This window comes from Macaca nemestrina, chromosome 19 (assembly GCF_043159975.1).
Source record: "Macaca nemestrina isolate mMacNem1 chromosome 19, mMacNem.hap1, whole genome shotgun sequence".
Lineage (NCBI taxonomy): Eukaryota > Metazoa > Chordata > Mammalia > Primates > Cercopithecidae > Macaca > Macaca nemestrina.
Genome location: NC_092143.1, coordinates 67,499,872 through 67,520,341, shown reverse-complemented (window position 1 = coordinate 67,520,341; position 20,470 = coordinate 67,499,872). Strand labels below are relative to the sequence as shown.

General features: G+C 40.3%; 1 protein-coding gene across 5 annotated transcripts in view; it reads left to right on the top strand.

Annotated features, from left to right (window-relative positions):
• Nucleotides 1–2,571: 2,571 nt before the first annotated feature.
• LOC105465216 (impact RWD domain protein) overlaps nt 2,572–20,470 on the top strand; it is a 56,030-nt gene continuing 38,131 nt past the window's right edge. For 3 of the 5 annotated variants that reach the window (XM_071085528.1, XM_011713505.3, XM_011713517.3), the window contains exons 1-6: nt 2,572–2,705; nt 3,820–3,948; nt 4,778–4,830; nt 6,223–6,285; nt 13,787–13,872; nt 20,117–20,239. In XM_071085528.1, coding sequence (XP_070941629.1) covers nt 2,670–2,705; nt 3,820–3,948; nt 4,778–4,830; nt 6,223–6,285; nt 13,787–13,872; nt 20,117–20,239 — 490 coding nt within the window. In that variant the 5' untranslated portion in view covers nt 2,572–2,669. Of the gene's footprint in view, nt 2,706–3,171; nt 3,193–3,267; nt 3,693–3,819; nt 3,949–4,777; nt 4,831–6,222; nt 6,286–13,786; nt 13,873–20,116; nt 20,240–20,470 lie in introns of those variants that run through there. The other 2 variants (XM_071085529.1, XM_011713510.3) reach the window with 2 other exon arrangements.

The window sequence follows — 20,470 nt, the reverse complement described above, 5'->3', positions numbered from 1 at the left end:
TATAGAAAAAGGAATAAGTTTAGGAAAAAGTGATTGAGTTCAGTTGTGAACATACTGAGTTTAAGGGAGACAGCCAGTAACCATTTGAGTAAATGGATGTGTACATCACTGGAATCTGTCTTAGAGACCCCGTCTTGGATCCAGGACTGTGTTTTTATTTGCAGAGTATTCTCAGTCTCTGCTTAGGAAACTGCTCAAGGTTTACACCAAGTAGTCTTTTGCAACTGAATTGTCTATACCATCTTGCATTTTTCCAGCACATTCTTCAAAATGTAGGTTGACTACTACACTTGTTACTTTAAATTACTTCTTCTCTTTTCAAAGGGCTCCTTGCATGTCCAAGTTTGGGGCCTTATTCAGGGTTCTCTGTATTGGCTACCTGCTAATGCTGGCCACAGAAATGGGGAGGGTTTTTTCTGTTCCCTTTGGCAGAAAGAGCCATTTCCATTTAGAATTTGAGCTCAAAAGAAGACTTAAAAGGTTGTAGCTTTGAGAAAATAGGAATTAATAATAGAAAATCATGGGTGTAATCTGTAGAAGATGGTCTGGGTTGCTACGATATGTGGTTAGAATAGAGGTACTATGTGTAACTAATTGAATATATTGTGCTTTGTTTAGAAGGTTAAGTTTTAACGTGGCGTTTTTCAAACTTGGGTTTTAAAGTTTTAGTGGGGCTGCGGGGAGGGAGGGAGTACCGCTAAGTACTTGGGACTTCAGTCCTATTTCCACTTCAGCCAGAACAATCAGTCCTATTTTCATTTCAGCCAGAACAAATTTGTTTTACATAAACTTTCATTGAAGAAAAGGTTCCACGGCCTTTTAAAAGGTGTGAAAACCACTATGTTTGCATAAGCTGTAAGAAATATGAAAAAGTCAGTGAAGAAAGAGTTCAGGGATGGGTGTGGTGGCTCACACCTGTAAACTTAGTGCTTTGGGAGATTGAGGAGGGCGGATCATTTGAGGCTAGGCATTTGGGACCAGTCTGAGCAACAGTGAGACCCCCAACTCTACAAAATATAAAAATAAATAGCTGGGTATGGTGGCACATGCCTATAGTCTTAGCTACTAGGGGAACTGAGGCAGGAAGATTGCTTGAGCCCAGGAGGTTACAGTGACTTATGCTGATGGACCAAATATATGACAGTGGTCTCATAACACCACTTGCATGTCCAATACCGTATTTGTAATACGGTATTTGTACCACCATACCTTACGGCATTTGTACTACCATATTTGTACTGTACCTTTTCTTTGTTTAGATACATAAATACCATGTGTTACAACTGCCTATTCAGTATAGTAACATGCTGTACAGATTTGTAGCTTAGGAGCAACAGGTGATACATAGCCCAGATAAGTAGCAGGCTACACCATCCAAGTCTGTGTAAGTATATTATTCTATGAAGTTCACACTATCACGACGAAACCGCCTAAGGGTAAATTTCTCAGCACTTATCCAATCTTTAAGAGATTCATTACTGTACTTCTGGTTCAGGTTTACTTTTGTTCCCTTCACATCTTAGCCCCTTAAAGGCAATATATGACATATGATTTTGCATCTCCCATGTTTAGCACAGTAAGAGCCTAATAAATGTCTGTGGAATTAATAAATCCACAAGGCTTATACTCATTGTAAGTGGAATTCTCTACAGGTGTTGAACTCCTAACTCTGAGAAGAGTTTTATTTTTCTGTACAATGATTTATCTTAAGAGAACAGTTTTAAAGGGGGCCAGAAAAATACCCATGATTAAGGAAGAAAGATGTAGTATTTTGAGTTTTTGTGTATTATGTGTGAAGAAAAGTGAAGCAAGCAAGGATGCCTTGCAATCAAGAGAATGACTGCCCGATTGAGGTGTCTTGAATAAGGTGGTTGATATAATTCATAACCAAAGTATTAGAATGTCATGGAACGTGTGTTATCGGCGAGGAAGTAATGGCAAACTGATTCATTTTTTGGGAAAATGAATCAATGCTCTAGTTGACTGGCATAACTACTATCTCGCACAAAAGTTGCCCCTACAATATTCAAGGAGACTAAAGAAAACGATCGCAATACAACAGTGAATGGGAGAATAAGGTTTCTCCTCACGCTTTCAAAACTACTGCCAGCCTTCTCTGTTCTCCAGTTTTGGTGAATCACACCTAACTTTGCCAAAATCCGACAAAACTTGAAACATGTTAAAAACAAACACACAAAACCTTTGCCTGGGAATGTAAAGACGAGTCTGGGGCTGTGGACTGAGGTTTGAGTCCCTTCCCGGGACGCGGCGGTAAATGACTCCCCAAAGTCTCCTGGGCGTTCCGATGGCGCCAAGGCCGCAATGGGCAAGCAAAAGCCCCCCGCCCCGGCACATTCCCAGGAGACAGAGCCAAGAAAGCCTCCCGCAGCAACTCCGGAGGGCCGGCTTTCCCTGTGTCTTTGCCCTACGGGAGAGTGGAAAGGCGGGAGCGAGGCCCCAACGGAGAACCCCACAACAAACCCGGGAGCCCGGAGCCCCTTGCATCGTTCGGCCCGCAACCCGGAAGCAGATGCCGGCTGCGCGGCGTGGCAGGGTTGCGGTTCCGGGTCCGGCCGCGCCGCAGCCAGCTCTCGGCTCGCAGCCGCAGCGCCCCGCCCCCGCGCTCCGGACCTGGCAGGCGGCGGCTGCAGGGCCGGTCCCTGGGCCACATGGCTGAGGGGGACGCAGGGAGCGACCAGAGGCAGGTGAGGCCCCGGCGGGGTGCTGACTCTCCAGGCTCGGCTCGGGCTCGCCTCGCCACCCCAGTCCTCCTCAGCCGAGGGGCACTCCGCCCGGGGCAGCTCCGGGTTCCGCCAGCACCGGCCACGCCATTTGCTCCACCGCGTTCCATTTTTCCGGCGCTTCCCCTCGGCGAGCGCTCTTAGGCCGGCAGCTCCTCGGCGGTCGCGGGCTGGGCCTGTCTCGGACGGTGTCCTCGTCAACCATTAACACGCGACTAAGCAGCTCTGGGCCGAAGGCAAAAACCAGGGTTTCGCTCCCCACCCTGCCGCCGCCGGGTCATCTTGGACAAATCACTTAAGAATTCGGGTTTCCCCCTTTGCAAAATGGGCAATAGCCCAGACCCTGCACGTCCCCGAGAGCCCACCGAATCTCACTCCTTCTGGTCCTTGGCATCGAGCTTTCCCTGTGCCTTGTTCACGTGGGCGATCATATGTCTTTTCTTACAGGGCTGTGAGTACAAAATGAAATGCTGCGAAGTCGAATGGATGCTTTGCTTCCCATCTTTTCCCTTTAGGTCCTCCAGTTATTTTTCTGTTTTAACCCCAAGCCCAAAGAATAATTTATGAAATGTTTTAAGGGTTTGATTACCACCCACCCACCCATCCAGTCCTTGTGTATCCCCTCCCCGCCACACAAAATTTCATTCGAAAGAACCAGTGAGACACCCAGGAGGAGTACACAGATAATGTGGGGCAGAGCTATTGGAGGTAGGAGTCGGGTGGAGATTACCTGTTAAAAAAGAGAAGGTGGAACAGAGAAGATAGGTTTATCTTTTCATGTGTGGATGGTCATTACAAAGTATGGGAGTGCATATATATTAAATTTTGGCTCAGTAGTGGCCAAAAGCACAGTAACGCAGTAGCAAGCCTGGCTCCAGTCATTGGAGTAGCGCCTAGCAACCACCCAGAGAGTAGAACACGGTGACCTGCTCTTAAGAAACATTTGCCCTGGTAAGGCTCGTCTAGGAATCTTTTATCTATGCTGGTAATGTTGAATGCGAATACCTTATAAAGTAGTAAGAATAGGATTTTAAGGTATGTACATTTGTTGACTTTTTAAAACATCAATTTCTTTCAGAATGAGGAAATTGAAGCAATGGCAGCCATTTATGGCGAGGAATGGTGTGTCATTGACGACTGTGCCAAAATATTTTGTATTAGAATTAGCGACGATATAGATGACCCCAAATGGACGCTTTGCTTGCAGGTACTTTTTCCCCCTTCCCTGCAGCCATCTTTCAGTTACAATATTAACTATATGGTTGACTTCTGTATTCTAGTGATTATTTGTGTTGTTTTCTAAATTGTTGTTGGCTTTTGTCAATGGTGAAACACGTGGGCAGTTACATCTCAGATCACTTTCAAATCATACATTGATTGATAGTTTCAATCTTTCTAATCCAGTGCTTTTAATCATTTAGAAGTGTTAATGTACCCTTGAGAGACTGTAGTTTTTCTTCCCTTCATTATTCTCTTCATCTAACAGGAAAGGGTCCAAACCTGGAAAGATGCCTAACATTTAAAAGGAAGGAGAGGTTAATAATGTAGATGACTGGTAGAGGAGACACTCATTTCTTTATTAATTGAGAATCAATGATCAATTATCAGTTGTAATTAGGATAAAATAAATGAAAAGGTCAGCTATGGCTTTTCTTAGTGCTTAATCTTTGATGACTGCTTGTATGTACTTTCAGCATAAAGGAGGCAAAACAGTTTTTGCCAGTGTTTGTTTTTATAATACTGATTTGAAAAGAAGTATGTGTATGGTTCTCTATTGTATGTTAGCTGTTTCATATAGTTAATAGTGTTTCCTAGGATTTTTGTAGTATTTCTTTTGAAATACTGAAAAGTGCCCAGAAAATATTATAATGGCACTCCATCCACTTGGGGTCAGGGTATAATGTCCATATTTCAGTTTTCGTTTTCCTTTCACCTCTATCCTCCTTGACCTTTTTGTCCGGTTGCTAGCTTTGTAAATATGGTTACTTTTGAACCTTGATGAAGTGTAAACAGATGTTTTTGAACCTGCATTGTAGGTGATGCTGCCAAATGAATACCCAGGTACAGCTCCACCTATCTACCAGTTGAAGTAAGCTGTATTTCTACATTTATATTGCTATAAAAAGATTATATTTTGAAAGATGTTTATACTGTACTTTGCATTTACGGGAAATATCTTTCTTATTAAAATGTATATAGAAATTAAAAATACCTTTTGAGTTTGGTATAGAGCATTTAAATAAAAATTAAATTCTATAAAACAGTGGAATATGCCACTTTGTATGAAAGAGAATCACAAGGTTCGTAGAGGTGAAGTAGCTGCAGAATTGTCTTTAGAGATGAGGAAGGAAACCTTCCTCTTGAGCCTAGTAATCTAGAAACCTTGGCCGTTAGAGTTTCTCCAAACCTAGTTCTCCTGACCTAACCACAGTTCCTTGATGTACATGTAAGACTGTGTGCCTTCCAGGAGTTACTTATGATGCTTCTGGTGTTTCTACCTGCCCCTTTCCCCATTGATGTTGACGAACCATCTTCTTAGAAGCCCAAGCTTAATCTTTTATGAGTCATGACCTGTTGATGCAAGTGATATTTCATCTACCTTGGCCCCGTCACCCAGTAATATGTGTAAACCCTTGGGAACAGAATTGCATAAACTCAATTACTAGGCTGGTCTGATTGTAGACCAGTAATTGATTTATAACCAGTAATTGATCACAACTGGTTAGATTACTTTGTTTCTTCACTCCCACTGCTTCACTTAATTAGCCTTAAAAAAAAAAAAAACTCAATTACTAGAATTTTTACCTATTAGTTTTTTTGTGCACATATTTTAAAACCATAGCATTAATGCTTACTGTTAATAATGGTTCTGTAAATTTTTATTCTTATTTATTGCAAATGATAGATATAGAATGCTTGTAAACATAAATATCCTTTTCAGAAATTTTTTTTTTTTTTTTTTTTTTTTGAGATGGAGTCCTGCTCTGTCTGTCTCCCAGGCTGGAGTGCGGAGGCGTGCTTGGCTCATGCAAGCTCCACCTCCCGGGTTCATGCCATTCTCCTGCCTCAGCCTCCTGAGTAGCTGGGACTAGAGGTGCCCACTACTGTGCCTAGCTAATTTTTGTATTTTTGGTAGAGACGGAGTTTCGCCATGTTAGCCAGGATGGTCTTGATCTCCTGACCTCGTGATCCGCCCGCCTTGGCCTCCCAAAGTGGTGGGATTATAAGCATGAGCCACCACGCCTGGCCAATTTTTAAACCATTAAAACAGAGTAATTTTGGTGTGGGTTTTGTCATGGTTTCTTGGGAAGGCTGAATGAATTAATGCTAATTAAAGCATTTTGTGACTATATAGATTTATACAAATATAAGACCGTTTTATGAAAATAATTTTTTAAAGCCCTGTTTGTGATGTAATCAGTAATTTGAGATATAAACATAATTCTTGAATAATCTTCTTAATTGTTTTATTTAATCTTAGTGCTCCTTGGCTTAAAGGGCAAGAACGCGCGGATTTATCAAATAGCCTCGAGGAAATATATATGTAAGTGACAGGTAATTTTTAAAAAATAATTCTGTTAGTGATTGTATTGTGGGCTTTTGTTGAACCTGTGAACCCTTTGTTAGAACCTTTCTAAACTTTTTAAAGCTACTTCTGCTTTAACAAAAAGAATTCACTTGAAGAGACCTTGAAAGGTTAGTTATATAATTTTATATATACATTTGATAGCTTCTACTTAGATACAAAAATACAGCAACATTTAGAGCTAATAACTATAAAAAACGCTTAGCCAAGCTGGGTACGATGGCATAGGCTTGTAATCCCAGCTATTCAGGAGGTTGAGATGGGAGGATTGCTTGAACCCAGGAGTTCAAGACTAGCCTGGGCAATACAGTGAGACCCCCATCTCAAGCTCAATAAATTAAAAAAAATTATTTGCTAAAAGGATCTTAATTAAAAAAAACACTTAGCCAACTGTGAAAGTAAATTCAGAGATACTGCTCTTGATTTGGTATTTTCATAGGCTATGTAGAATGAAATTGATAACAGAATCCTAAGTGTAATTATGTATTAAATGTCTATGTACCTTGAGTGGTAATTTCCCTTGTATTAGGCCATAAGACTCAGAATCTCTTGATGGGCTATATTTTTCGTTCATTCCTTCATTCAATAAATATTACATGGCAGGCACTGTACTAGATCCTGGGTGCAGGTATGGCTAGCATGAACAGAAGTGCCCTTTATCATGGCAGTTAGAATTTCTGGTGGGGGAGAGGTATTACTTACAACATTGTAAAAATGAATATAACAATAGCTGTGGTAAGTTCTATGAAAGGAGGATATGCCAGACTAATTGAATTTGAAACAAGACCTGACATAGTCTAGGAGGTGAGGGATGGCTTGTTTGACTTAAAAGCAGAGTTAATTAGGGAATGATAATTCCAGTGAGAGGCCACAGCACAAGGCTTGGTGTCAGGGAGCTTGGCACGTTGTAGGAAACAGTGATGGTGATATGCAGTGGTAAGAGACAGGATGAGATGGAGGGAATATGGTAGGAAAAGGACCTGGAGAGGTAGACAAGACAGGTCCTCCAGAGTTTTGTAGGTTATGTTAAAGATTCTGTCTTTATACTAAGAATAGTTGAAAGTAGAGAAGGGTTTTAGGTAGTAGGGTGCCGTGATAAGATTTTCTCTGTTTTTTTGAGACAGGTTCTTGCTCTCTTGCCCAGGCTGGAGTGCAGTGGCACAATAGTGACTCACTGCAGTCTTGACCTCCGAGGTTCAAGCGATTTCTCCCACCTCAGCCTCCCGAGTAGCTGGGGCTATAGATACATGCCACCATGCCCAGCTAATTTTATTTTTTTTAATTAAATAATTAAAAAAAATTTTTTTTTGAGATGGAGTCTTGCTCTGTCGCCCAGGCTGGAGTGCAGTGGTGTGATCTCTGCTCACTGCAACCTCTGCCTCTCGGGTTCAAGCAATTCTTCAGCCTCAGCCTCCCGAGTAACTGGGACTATAGGCGCCTGCCATCACGCACAGCCAATGTTTGTATTTTTAGTAGAGGCAGGGTTTCACCATGTTGGCCAGGCTGGTCTCGAACTCCTGACCTCAAATGATCCACCCACCTTGGCCTCCCAAAGTGCTAGGATTACAGGCACGAGTCACCATGCTCTGCCTTCAGCTAATTTTTTTAAAAATTATTTTTTTGTAGAGATGGAGCCTTGGTGTGTTGTCCAGGTGGTCTCAAACTCCTGGCCTCAAGCAGTTCTGCCTTGGCCTCCCAAGGTGCAGAGACACAGGTTTAAGCCACTGTGTCTGGCCATGATAATATTTTCATTTAACAAAGAGCATTCTAGGGCCAGTGTGATGGCTCACACCTGTAAACCCAGCACTTTGAGTGGCTGAGGCAGGTGGATCATGAGGTCAGCGGTTCAAGACCAGCCTGACCAACACGGTGAAACCCCGTCTCTACTAAAAATACAAACACATTAGTTGGGCATGGTGGCGGGCGCCTGTAATCCCAGCTACTTGGGAGGCTGAGGCAGGAGAATCGCTTGAAACTGGAAGGCGGAGGTTGCAGTGAGCCGAGGTTGCGCCACTGCACTCTAGCCTAGGCAACGAGAGCAAAAACTCTGTCTCAAAAATAAATAAATAAATAAATAAATAAATAAGATCATTCTATTTCTGTTTGAAGTAGTGTTTGGAAGGTAGCAAGAGTAGATGTGGGACATCAGTTAGGGGGCTAATGCAGTTGTCTAGAGAAGATATAACTATGATTTAGATTAATTTTAATGAAATAATTTAGTAAAATAAATAATGTTCTGGAATATCAGTTTTACTGTAATCCAGGATCTAGTAAGGATTGTATTATATGTTCTAGGTGGCCACTCCATTTGGTACAGTGACAGTCCCTCTTTGTGTCCCTGGGATCCAGGCCAGGTTTCTTTTCCTTCCAAAATATTTAATTAGAAAATGGTAAGTTGTTGTGGAATCCATTCTACTTATTCCTGCCTAGAGCAAGTATGGTCTTTCTTGGGTCCCCATTTAGTGATTCCATCATGCTTGGCAGAAGTATAAGTATTTCCTTAATTAAATGTTTTCTGAGATCTCTCCCTAACATTATTGGCCACTCCAACTTCTGTGCCCCCAGCAAACTTCTTTCTATAATCCTCTCTTATTTGCCAATTTATCTGCCCACTACCCCCAGCCCCCGAATAGAATAAGATCAGTATACTGCGGATTTGTTCACCATTAACACCAGAATTGTTCATGTAGTGGCCATTTTTCAGCTCTTACCTAACTTTTGGTGATATTGACCACTTCCTCCTTGGAAATCTTTCCACATTTAACTTCCATCATGTTAATCACATTCATCAGTTAGCGTTTTTTCTTACCCGGGTACAATGTCATACACTCAGAAGTGGCTCTTCACCTGCCTATCCCCTATCCCAAACATCCTCCTTTTACTAAAAGATACCTTCCCACAGGACACAACTTTCCTTTTCTCTTTAACTAGTTCACTTGAGCTATTTGAGACTTAGGAAGTGTCAGAAATTATAGTTTGTTCTAATGGTGGGATATGGTGTCTTGTTTATTAAATGTGCTCGAATAACCTTGGTCCAGTGATTATTATTTTCACACATGTAGTCTAAATAGAAATACACGTCTTACTTGTAAAACTTTTTTTTTTTTTTTTAAATAGGGCCTCACTGTATTGCCCAAGCTAGCCTTGAACTCCTGGGCTCAAGCCTCAAGTGATCCTCCTGCTTCAGCCTCCCAAGTAGCTGGGACTACAGGCACATACCATCACACCTGGATTTATTTTTAAAACTTTTATGTGACAACTTTTTTTTTTTTTTTTTCCTGAGACTGAGTCTCGCTCTATTGCCCAGGCTGGAGTGCAGTGGCGCGATTTCAGCTTACTGCAACCTCTGCCTCCCAGGTTCAAGCAATTTTTGTGCCTCAGCCTCCTGAGTAGCTGAGATTACAGGTGAGCGCCTGTACACCTGGCTAATTTTTGTATTTTTAATAGAGATGGGGTTTCAGCATTTTGTCCAGGCTGGTTTTGAACTTCTGACCTCAAGTGATCCACCTGCCTCGGCCTCCCAAAGTGCTGGGATTACAGGCATGAGCCACTGCGCCTGGCCTTTGTGACAACTTTTAATCATATTTTCCATATAATTCCAGCAGAGGGCAGCAAGGGAAAAATACAGGTTTTTAGAAATTAAACATGAGCCAAGTGTGGTAGCTTTTGTTTGTAATCCCAGCATTTTCGGAAGCCAATGTGGGAGGATTGCTTGAAGCTAGAAGTTTGAGACCAGCCTGGGCAGCATTGTGAGACCTTCCGCATCTCTATAGAAATTTAAAAAATAAAAATTAACTGGATATGATGGGGCGTGCCTGTAATCCCAGCTACTTGGAAGGCTGAGGTAGAAGGATCACTGGACTCCAGGAGGTCGAAGTGAAGTCACTGCACTCCAGTCTGGATGATAGAGTGAGACACTGTCTCAAAAATAAATAAATAAAAAGTAAGTCTGTGAAGAAGAGACTCTTTAGAAGAGCAGTCAGTAACTCAGGAGGGATATAGTGGAGGCCTTTATTAAGGCAACAAGAATACGAATGGAGAAGAAGGTCAGTTAAAGAAATACTTAAAAATATATTGGCCAGGCGCCGTGGCTCATGCCTGTAATCCCAGCACTTTGGGAGCCTGAGGCAGGCAAATCACCTGAGGTCAGGGGTTTGAGAGAGACCAGCCTGACCAACATGGAGAAACCCCATCTCTACTAAAAATGCAAAATTATCCAGGCGTGGTGGCGCATGCCTATAATCCCAGCTACTTGGGAGGCTGAGGCAGGAGAATCACCTGAACCCAGGAGGCAGAGGTTGCAGTGAGCTGAGATCGCGCCATTGCACTGCAACCTGGGCAACAAGAGCAAAACTCCGTCTCAAAAAATATATATATATATATAAGCTAGGATTTGGTGATTGATTAGATGTAGGTTAGTTTGGTTATTGTACCTACTTTTTTTTTTTTCCTGAGATGGGGTCTCTCTCTGTTGCCTAGGCTGGAGTGCAGTGGCATGATCGTAGTTCACTGCAACCTTGACCTCCTGGGCCCAAGTGTTCCTCCTGCCTTAGCCTCCCGAGTGTCTGGGTTTATAGGTGTGCCACCACTGGCTAATTTTTTTTTTTTTTTTTTGTAAAGAAAGGGTCTCGCTACCTTGCCCAGACTTATCTGAAATTCCTGGCCTCGTGTGATCTATCTGCCTCTGCATGTCAAAATGTTGAAATTACAGGCATGAGCTATTGTGCCCAGCCCTTAATTTTTATTTAAATATTTTGCATATGAATATTTTGAATAAATGAAAATATTTTGATAAAACAAAAAGTAAATACATTTAAAATACTTAGAATATGATACTATTTAAGATAAAATGAAAAGGATTACAAGTTTTTTATAGTATTTGATTTTGTGAATTTCTATTATAGCAATATTTAATTTAGAATCCAAGAAGATAATTTTTGAAATTTTCTACATCTCTTCACCTTTTGATGCATCATGGAATCTTAGGTTTTAATGTTGGTGAGTGAGGCTTCTTGAATCAAAAATTACATTGGATAAAGTTAAACAGACAAGGAAGACTGTATTCAAGGCCCCTGCAATAAGGGAAAGAGGCCAGAACCAAGTGTAAACTCAACTCCTGTGAAACAAAAGGCAGATGGGTTTTTAAGGGCCGGGATGAGCTAGTGCAAAAGTACTGAAAGATATTATGTGGGACCATTAATCGGGTGTGTTGGGCATATTAAGTCATTGTTGAGTCTGCAAATATTTCTCTTTGTAAGTAGGCCATGTGTGTTTACTAATACGTACCCATTGAAGTTAGCCTCCTGTACTTCCACAGAGACTGGAAGATAAGGGCAATGTCTTCTTTGATGATGTGTTTCAAAGGGATGGTTCCCAGGTCCTTGAGAAAGACATTTCCTGGGTTGTAAAACCAATTAAAGTTTTCTGTAAAACGATTTACATATATCTCAAAGAGACAGAGAAGGAATTTACAATGACAAGTTCTGTAAAGAAAATGCTCTAAGAAAAGGGAGGTAAGGTCCTAGAGTCAGGAATGGGCCCATATAAAGTTTAGTCTAGCTGAGGTTAAGGCTGTTTCAGTCAGACTTTTGGAGTCAGTTTTTAAAATAGTGGCATCTCTTTGTGTCTGTTTTCTCATCTGTAGAAAGGGGATCATATTGTCAGCATTAAACTAGCAGCTATCTTTTTTTTATTCTTTAAATTTTTTTTTTTTTAGTTTTTTGAGTCTTGCTGTGTTGCCCAGGCTGGAGTGCAGTGTCACAATCATAGCTCACTTCAGCCTCCAAGCTTCCGGGTTCAAGTGATCCTTCCACCTCAGCCTCCTAAGTAGCTGGGATTACAGGCACCCATCACTGTGCCTGGCTAAGTTTTTGAATTTCTTGCAGAAACGGGGCCTCGCTTTGTTGCCCAGGCTGGTCTCAAACTCTTGGTTTTAAGCTATCTTCCTACAGTGCTAACAGTATAGGTGTGAGCAACCACATCTGGCTGGTTTTTTTTTGTTTGTTTTCTGTTTTTTGTTTTTTTTTGTTTGTTTGTTTTTGAGAAGGAGTCTTTTTCTGTTGCCCAGGCTGGAGTGCAGTGGCACGATCTCCACTCACTGCAACCTCCACCTCCCAGGCTCAAGCAATCCTCCCACCTCAGCTTCCTGAGTAGCTGGGATTACAGGCACCACCACATCTGGCTAATTTTTGTATTTTTTTTGTAGAGAAGGGATTTTGCCATGTTGCCCAGGCTGGTCTCGAACTCCTGAGCTTAGGTGATCTGCCCACCCTGGCCCCCCAGAGTGCTTTGATTACACTACACCCGGCCCTGGACTGTTCTTATTTTAAAAAGCATCTCTTCCAGCTTATAATATTGAAAATTAGGTGACGGAAACTCAGATCAAATGATTAGTTTAACTTTACACAGCTTAGTGCATTTTAGTGAATAGCTTTACTGTTATATCAACCAATACAAGTATTTAGTTTTAGTACTAGGAATTGTAGTGATGTGGGGTGTGATGGGGAGGATTTGAGGGTACAGAATTATTTGAAAACGTTGTTTTTTTCTGTCTGCTTGTTTTGAAAGTTTCGGTGGGTGCTGATGAATAATAATAAAGAGAGATAATGGTTTCAAGGGAAACTGTTAGAGGAAAGAGGTGAAGTGTTGCTGTATAGTAGTGTGGTGATATCTTTAAACACATACCATACTTATCTACAGTTAGTGTCTTTCTCTAAAGAGCAGACGCTTGGGCCTTTATTTTATTGCTGTTGCCATCATTTAACATGACTATGGACATGACTTCAAAACCCGTGACACATTCTTTTTCTCAGTGATCCTTTGAGATGGATTTCGTTACCCGGTACAACCAAATATCATTTGGAACCAAAATTTATCAATTTAGGCAATAGAATATTTATTTAGCCAATAGAATATTAGGCAATAGAATGTTTTGTCAGAAACAAGATATGAATATAAAATTGTTGAATTGTCTTTTAGGTCTTGTAAATTGACTCCCTGAAGGAGTTCCCCATATGCTTTGCATTCTTTGTTGTTGAGATAAGTATACTAAATGATAAGGGTACCAAATAAGTGGTTTGAAATTCTTTAAAAAGTTTAAAAAAATCAAGCAATGATCATACTGAAAGATTGTATCCACTTATAGAAACTAAGTCACATTTATATTTCTCTAATCCATCTAGTTTGGAAATGTTTATTCCCCTCTTTAGTTACCACTCTTCTGCTTATTTTAAAGTTAGCCATGTTAATTTTGGAGTCGACTGGAATATTTAAGGTTGCTATAACCTGTATTAAATACTCAGACACAAATGTTGATAAACCCCAGGTTTTTATAAATTATTTTAAAAAAGAAATGGTTAGATTGTTTATAATGTCTTTGATTGTAAATGTCAATATCTTCTTGAATTTGAGAAGATGATTTTTGAAATAACAAATTTTGTTTTCCCTGAATTTTGTTTAGACAGAATATCGGTGAAAGTATTCTTTACCTGTGGGTGGAGAAAATAAGAGATGTTCTAATACAAAAATCTCAGATGACAGAACCAGGTAGGATTGAAAAATACTATCAATAGTCTTTTAACTTATAATTACATTTTTATGTAGATACTCTAATTGAAATTTAATATGAAAATCTGTATTCTGGTTTAAGGTTTGTATATTATAAAATCCAAGTTTCTCTGAAAAGTTTCATTACTTATGTAATTATAGTTATTTCTTTCTATAAGGTTTAGCGTCTTTGATTTCATATTATAGTATTCCTCCTTATCTGAGATTTCACTTTCCATGGTTTCAGTTACCTGTGGTCAACTGTTGTCTGAAAATATTAAATGGAAGTTTCCAGAAATAATTCATAAGTTTTAAATTGTGTGCCATTCTGAAAATATTATGAAATCTTGGGCTGTGCCATTCTATCACTTCATCTCATCACATAGGCATTTATAATTTTACATCATCACAAGAAGGGTAAGCGCAGTGCAATATATATATATACACACACACATATATATATATGGTTTTTTTTTTTTTTGAGACAGAGTCTTGCTCTGTTGCCCAGGCTGGAGTGCAGTGGCGTGATCTCGGCTCACTGCAACCTCCGCCTCCCGGGTTCACATCATTCTCCTGCCTCAGCCTCCTCAGTAGCTGGGACTACAGGTGCCTGCCACCACGCCCGGCTAATTTTTTTTTGTATTTTTAGTAGAGACGGGATTTCACCATGTTAGGCAGGATGGTCTCGATCTCCTGACCTCATGATCTGCCTGCCTCAGCCTTCCAAAGGGCTGAGATTACAGGCATCAGCCACTGCGCCTGGCCTCAAAGTATGTTGTTATAATTGGCCTATTTTGGTTTTAATTATTGTTGTTCATCTCTTACTGTGACTAATTTATAAAATAAACTTTATCATAGATATGTATATATAGGAAAAAACAGCATATATAGGACTCAGTACTATCTGTGCTTCGAGGCATCCACTGCAGGGTCTTAGAACATATCCCTTGCAGATAAAGAAGACTCCTGTATACTTTTATAGAAGTAGAATTTTATGGTGAAAGAACTTGGATCGAAAATTTCTGTTCTCTTTGACTATAGTTAAGGTAATGTGAACTTTGTAACTTTCCTCATGAATTATTAGACTACATAAATGAGATATTTCTTTCTTTCTTTCTTTTTTTTGAGACAGAGTCTCAGTTCATCACCCAGGCTGGAGTGCAGTGGTACGATCTCGGCTCACTGCAACCTGTGCCTCCCAGGTTCAAGCAATTCTCCTCCCTCAGCCTCCCAAGTAGCTGGGATTACAGGCGTATAACAACACGCCTGGCTAATTTTTGTCTTTTTAGGAGAGACAGGGTTTCACCATGTTGGCCAGGCTGGTCTTGAACTCCTGACCTCAAATGATCCACCTGCCTTGGCTTCCCAAAGTGCTGGGATTACAGGCATGAGCCGCTGTATCCAGCTGAGATATTAATTTCAAATGAGTCTAGTGTTTATAGAAAAAGAATTTTGGGAAGCACAGTGACCAATATTAGGATATAGAAATTAACTTTGCAGTTGAATTTTTTATTGAGATATAATTTATATGTCGTAATTACCCTTTTAAAGTGTACAGTTCAGTGGTTTTTAGTATTCCCATTGTTAGGCAGCCGTTACTACTAATTTTAAAACATCTGAACATTTATATTTTGCTCTATTATTAATCTTCTATTGAATCATTTAAGTAGATGAACAACATGGAGGTTTTCAGTGTTTCCTCTTACTTCACTTGCTAGTCTTTGTTTCACTTACCACAAAGGCCTTTGAGAGGGTGAAATAACTCTCTTTAACATGTTATTTCCAAATAGGATGTTCTTGTTACACTGCTAGAATTGTTTTTAATATGAGAAAAAGAGGGATTACAAAAGAACTTGGGCCTGTAATCCCAGCACTTTGGGAGGTCGAGGTGGGAGGATTGCTTAAGCCTGAAAGATCAAGGCTGCAGTGAGCTATGATCATGCCACTGCACTCCAGCCTGGGTGCAGGGTGAGATCCTGTCTCCAAAAAAAGAAGAAGAAAAGAAAAGAAAAACAGAACCTGGTAGTTTACTTACTAATTTTTTAGAAAGCTATTTACGGGAAACTATTTAGGACTCCTTTGGCAAAGTCAGTGTAAAGTTGATAGCAGTATATCTTTTTTTAGAGCCCTTTTACCATTTTTCTATGAGTGCAAGTATTTTTACTGCTTCTATTAAAATCAGAGAGATAAGGATAGACACTCGGTTCTCTATGGTATGATTATGACACGTTGCATGCCTGTATCAAAATATCTCATGTGTCCCATAAATATATACACCTGTTAAGTATCCACAAACATTAAAAAAAAGAGATAAATGACATGAAGATATTGTCTGTATAACAATCTTTCTCCAAGTATTTTCTTCAACTTTTTATGATCCATGTTCTGATTTTGTAGCATTTCAGGGCATCTATGAGAAAAGTATTCTCAGAATTCCAAAAACAAGTTATTTGTCAATCTGCCTTTCTGGAGATGGATTACAGAAATGGAATGTATTATAGTAAAAAATTAGGACTCTGAAAACTTTTGTATCACTTAACTCTTAGGAAATTTTAATAATTGATCTTAAAAATGACATTTTTTTGTGGGTACAGTGGCTCATGTCTGTAATCCTACCACTTTGGGAGGCTGAGGCAGGCAGATCACTTGAGGTCAGGAGTTTGAGACCAATCTGGCCAACATGGTAAAACCCCATCTCTACTAAAAATATAGAAACTAGCTGGGCTTGGTGACAGGTGCCTGTAATCCCAGCTACTCGGGAGACTGAGGCAGGAGAATTGCTTGAACCTGGGAGGTGGAGGTTACAGTGAGCTGAGATGGCCCCACTGTACTCCAGCCTGGGTGACAGAGTGTGACTCAGTCTCCAAAAAAAAAATAAAATAAATTTAAAAAATAAAATAAAATAATATTTTTCCTTACCTGTATCCATAATATAGTTTAACCACTCCTTAACTTTTGGAGTTACTGATTTGTGTTGTATAATTCATGATTTTGAATTTTTAGAAATTTTTTTGTTTGGATTATTTTCTTTAAAATTGTTTTTGTAGACTTCGTAATAAAGTGGAAGGCTTAACAATTCTGAAGAACTAAGAAGAAAAAGAGCTAGTGATCAGAATAGCTCATGAGAAGTCTCTTCTGCTAGTCATTTACTTGTTAAGTAATTCATTTTGATTTCACTGTTAATCTTCAGTACAGATTTATTCTTTATTATTTATATATTGTTTCAGCATAGAAATTCTGATTTTGAACTGATTATACACAGCTGTTTACAATTTCTAAAACTTTCGAACTAATTTTAAACTTACAGAAAAGTTACAAAAATGGTATGAAGGGCTCTTTTATATCCTTTACCCTGATTTCCTGTTAACATCCTATATAACCATCATACAGTTATCAAGAGCAGAAAACTGACACTGGTGTGGTATTATTAACTAAACTAAGGAGCTTACTCAGATTTTACAAACTTACCAATATCCTTGCTGCTGTTGTAGGATCTTGTCTAGGATTCTACATTGTATTCCATTGTTGTGTCTCTTTACTCTCCTTTAGTCTGTAAACAGTTACTCAGTGTTTCCTTGACTTTTATAACCTTGACACTTAACGAAGACTACTGATAGTTTTTTTGTAGAATGCCCCTGAATTTGGGTTTGTCCAGTGTTTTCTCACGCTTGGAGTGAGATTAGCCATTTTTGGCAAGAATACTAAAAAAATGCTGTTGCGTCTTTCATAGTGCAACGTATCAAGGAATTTATATCATATGCTTTTTTTTTTATTTTTTGAAACAATTTCGCTCTGTCACCCAGGCTGGAGTGCAGTGGCACAGTCTTGGCTCACTGCAGCCTCTGCCACCTGGGTTTAAGTGATTCTCCTGCCTCAGCCTCCCGAGGAACTGGGATCACATGCGCCTGTCACCATGCCTGGCTAATTTTTTGTGTGTTTTTAGTAGAGATGGAGTTCCACCATGTTGGCCAGGCTGATCTTGAACTCCTGACCTCAAGTGATCCGCCCGCCTCGGCCTCCCAAAGTGCTGAGATTATAGGCGTGAGCTACCATGCCTGGCCTATATACCTTATTTTTAATTTTAATTTTAATTTTTGAGACTGAATATTGCTCTGTCACCCAGGCTGGAGTGTGGTGGCATGAACACATGGCTCACTGTAGCCTCCACCTCCCGGGCTCAAGCTATCCTCCCAGGCTTGGAGGATATAGCTGGGATATAGGGTGTAGCTCCAGCATAGGAAGACCCTGTCTCTACAAAGAATTTAAAAAGAGCTGGGAGTACAAAAAATTTTAAAAGTAGCAGGGAGTGGTGGTGTACTCCCAGCTACTTTTAAAATTTTTTGTACAGACGAGGTTGCCTAGGCTGGTCTCAAACTCCTATGCTCAAGTGATGCTCCCGCCTCAATCTCCCAAAGTGCTGGGATTACAGGTGTGAGCCACTGTGTGTGCTGTATCATAGGCCTTATTATTGGTGATATTTACCTTGATATCTCAGTTAAGGTGGTGTTTGCCAGATGTCTCCACTGTAAATCCTGTAGTCAGGGTTCTCCAGAGAAACAGAACCAATAGAATGTATGCGTGTATATATATGTGTGTATGTACACACACACACACACACACACACACACACAGAAATATATTTTAAGAAATTGGCTTATACAGTTGTGGAAGGTGGAAAGTCCAAAATTTGCAGGATAGGCCGGCAGGCTGGGGATCCAGGGAAGAGTGAATGTTATGGTTTGAAAACAAAGATGGTCTGCTGGAAAAATTTTCTCTTCTCGGGAAAGAGGAAAAATTGAGGAGGTCAGTCTTTTCATGTTAAGGCCGTCAGCTGATTGGATGAGGCCCATATGGAAGAAAGTCTGCTTTACTCAAAGTAACTGAGTTAATTATTAATCTCATCCAAAAAATACCTTCAGAGAAAAATCTAGAATAGTGTTTAACCAAATATATGGGTACTGAGGCTGGGCACAGTGGCTTGCACCTGTAATCCCAGCACTTTAGGAGGCCGAGGTGGGTGGATCACTTAAGGTCAGGAATTCAGGACCAGCGTGGCCAAACATAGTGAAACCCCATCTCTACTAAAAATACAAAAATTAGCCGGGCATGGTGGTGTGTGCCTGTAATTGTGGCTACTTGGGAGGTTGAGGCAGGAGAATCACTTGAACCCGGGGAGGTGGAGGTTGCAGTGAGCTGAGATGGCACCACCATACTCCAGCCTGGGTGACAGAATGAGACTGTGTCAAACAAAAGTAAACAAATATATGGGTACTGTGGCCTAGCCAAGTTGACATGTAAGATTAACCACTGCGGTTACTATCTTTCTCTTTGTAGCTTGAGGGAGATACTTTGAAGCTATGCTAATATCCTGTTTCTCCTTAAACTTTCAGCCACTAATTTTAGCATCTATCCATGGAACTTGTCAACAATATTTATTACTGTGGTGTTTGCCTGATGATGATTTTCTATTTTCTTCATTTCTTCTTCATTTAGTAATTGGAATTCTATTATGAGGAAGGGATGTCTGTCCTCCCCATTTATGTATTTATTTGTTTATCTGTTTATTATTTATATCAGTATAGACTCATGTATATTATTTCAGTCCATGGGTTAAAATGCCATAAGATCATTTTTTTTGTTGTTGTTGCTCAAATTGTTCTAGCTTTGACCTTTAAGGGCCCCTTCAGGTTAGCTCCTGTGTTCTTTTTATAAGCCCCATCTCCTTTTGAGCATTTCCCGGTTTGTGGATCCACACAACGTTCCAGGTTCATCTTATAATTTCCTTGCTCCAACTCAGGAAACAACCAGTTCTCCTATGGGCTGAGTGCTGGTTCCTACCATTGAAGAATGGTGTTTAGAACCCAAGACCTGGGCGCGGCACGGTGGCTCACGCCTGTAATCCCAGCTCTTTGGGAGGCCGAGGCAGGTGGATCATGAGGTCAGGAGATCGAGGCTAACACGGTGAAACCCCGTCTCTACTAAAAATACAAAAAATTAGCTGGGAGTGGTGGTGGGCACCTGTAGTTCCAGCTACTCGGAAGACTGAGGCAGGAGAATGGCGTGAACCCGGGAGGCGGAGCTTGCAGTGAGCTGAGATCACCCCACTGTACTCTAGCCTGGGCGACAGAGCGAGACTCCATCTCAAAAAAAAAAAAAAAAACAAAAACCCAAGACCCAGTGATTTTTTAAAACAGCATCGTTTCTTATCTGCATCGTAGAGTAATTGTGTCTCATATTCACATAGGCCCAGATGTAAAGAAGAAAACTGAAGAAGAAGATGTTGAATGTGAAGATGATCTCATTTTAGCATGTCAGCCAGAAAGTTCGGTTAAAGCACTGGATTTTGATATCAGTGAAACTCGGACAGGTATAATGTTACTTACTGATTTCTTTTGTGGAGAGTGGGTTGGTAGTATTATGTATTGTTCTTTGAGGTGATAGATAAATTTACTAATTTTCTCAAATTTTAGGAAGGAGTTACTAATTTGCAGATAAGATTAATTTTTTTCCTGCCTGTTGGCAATTTTGGTGTTTGCCAAGTCTTACCAGAATGGTAAGAAATAAATGGAAATTTACTCTTTTCCCCCTGCTTTCTAGA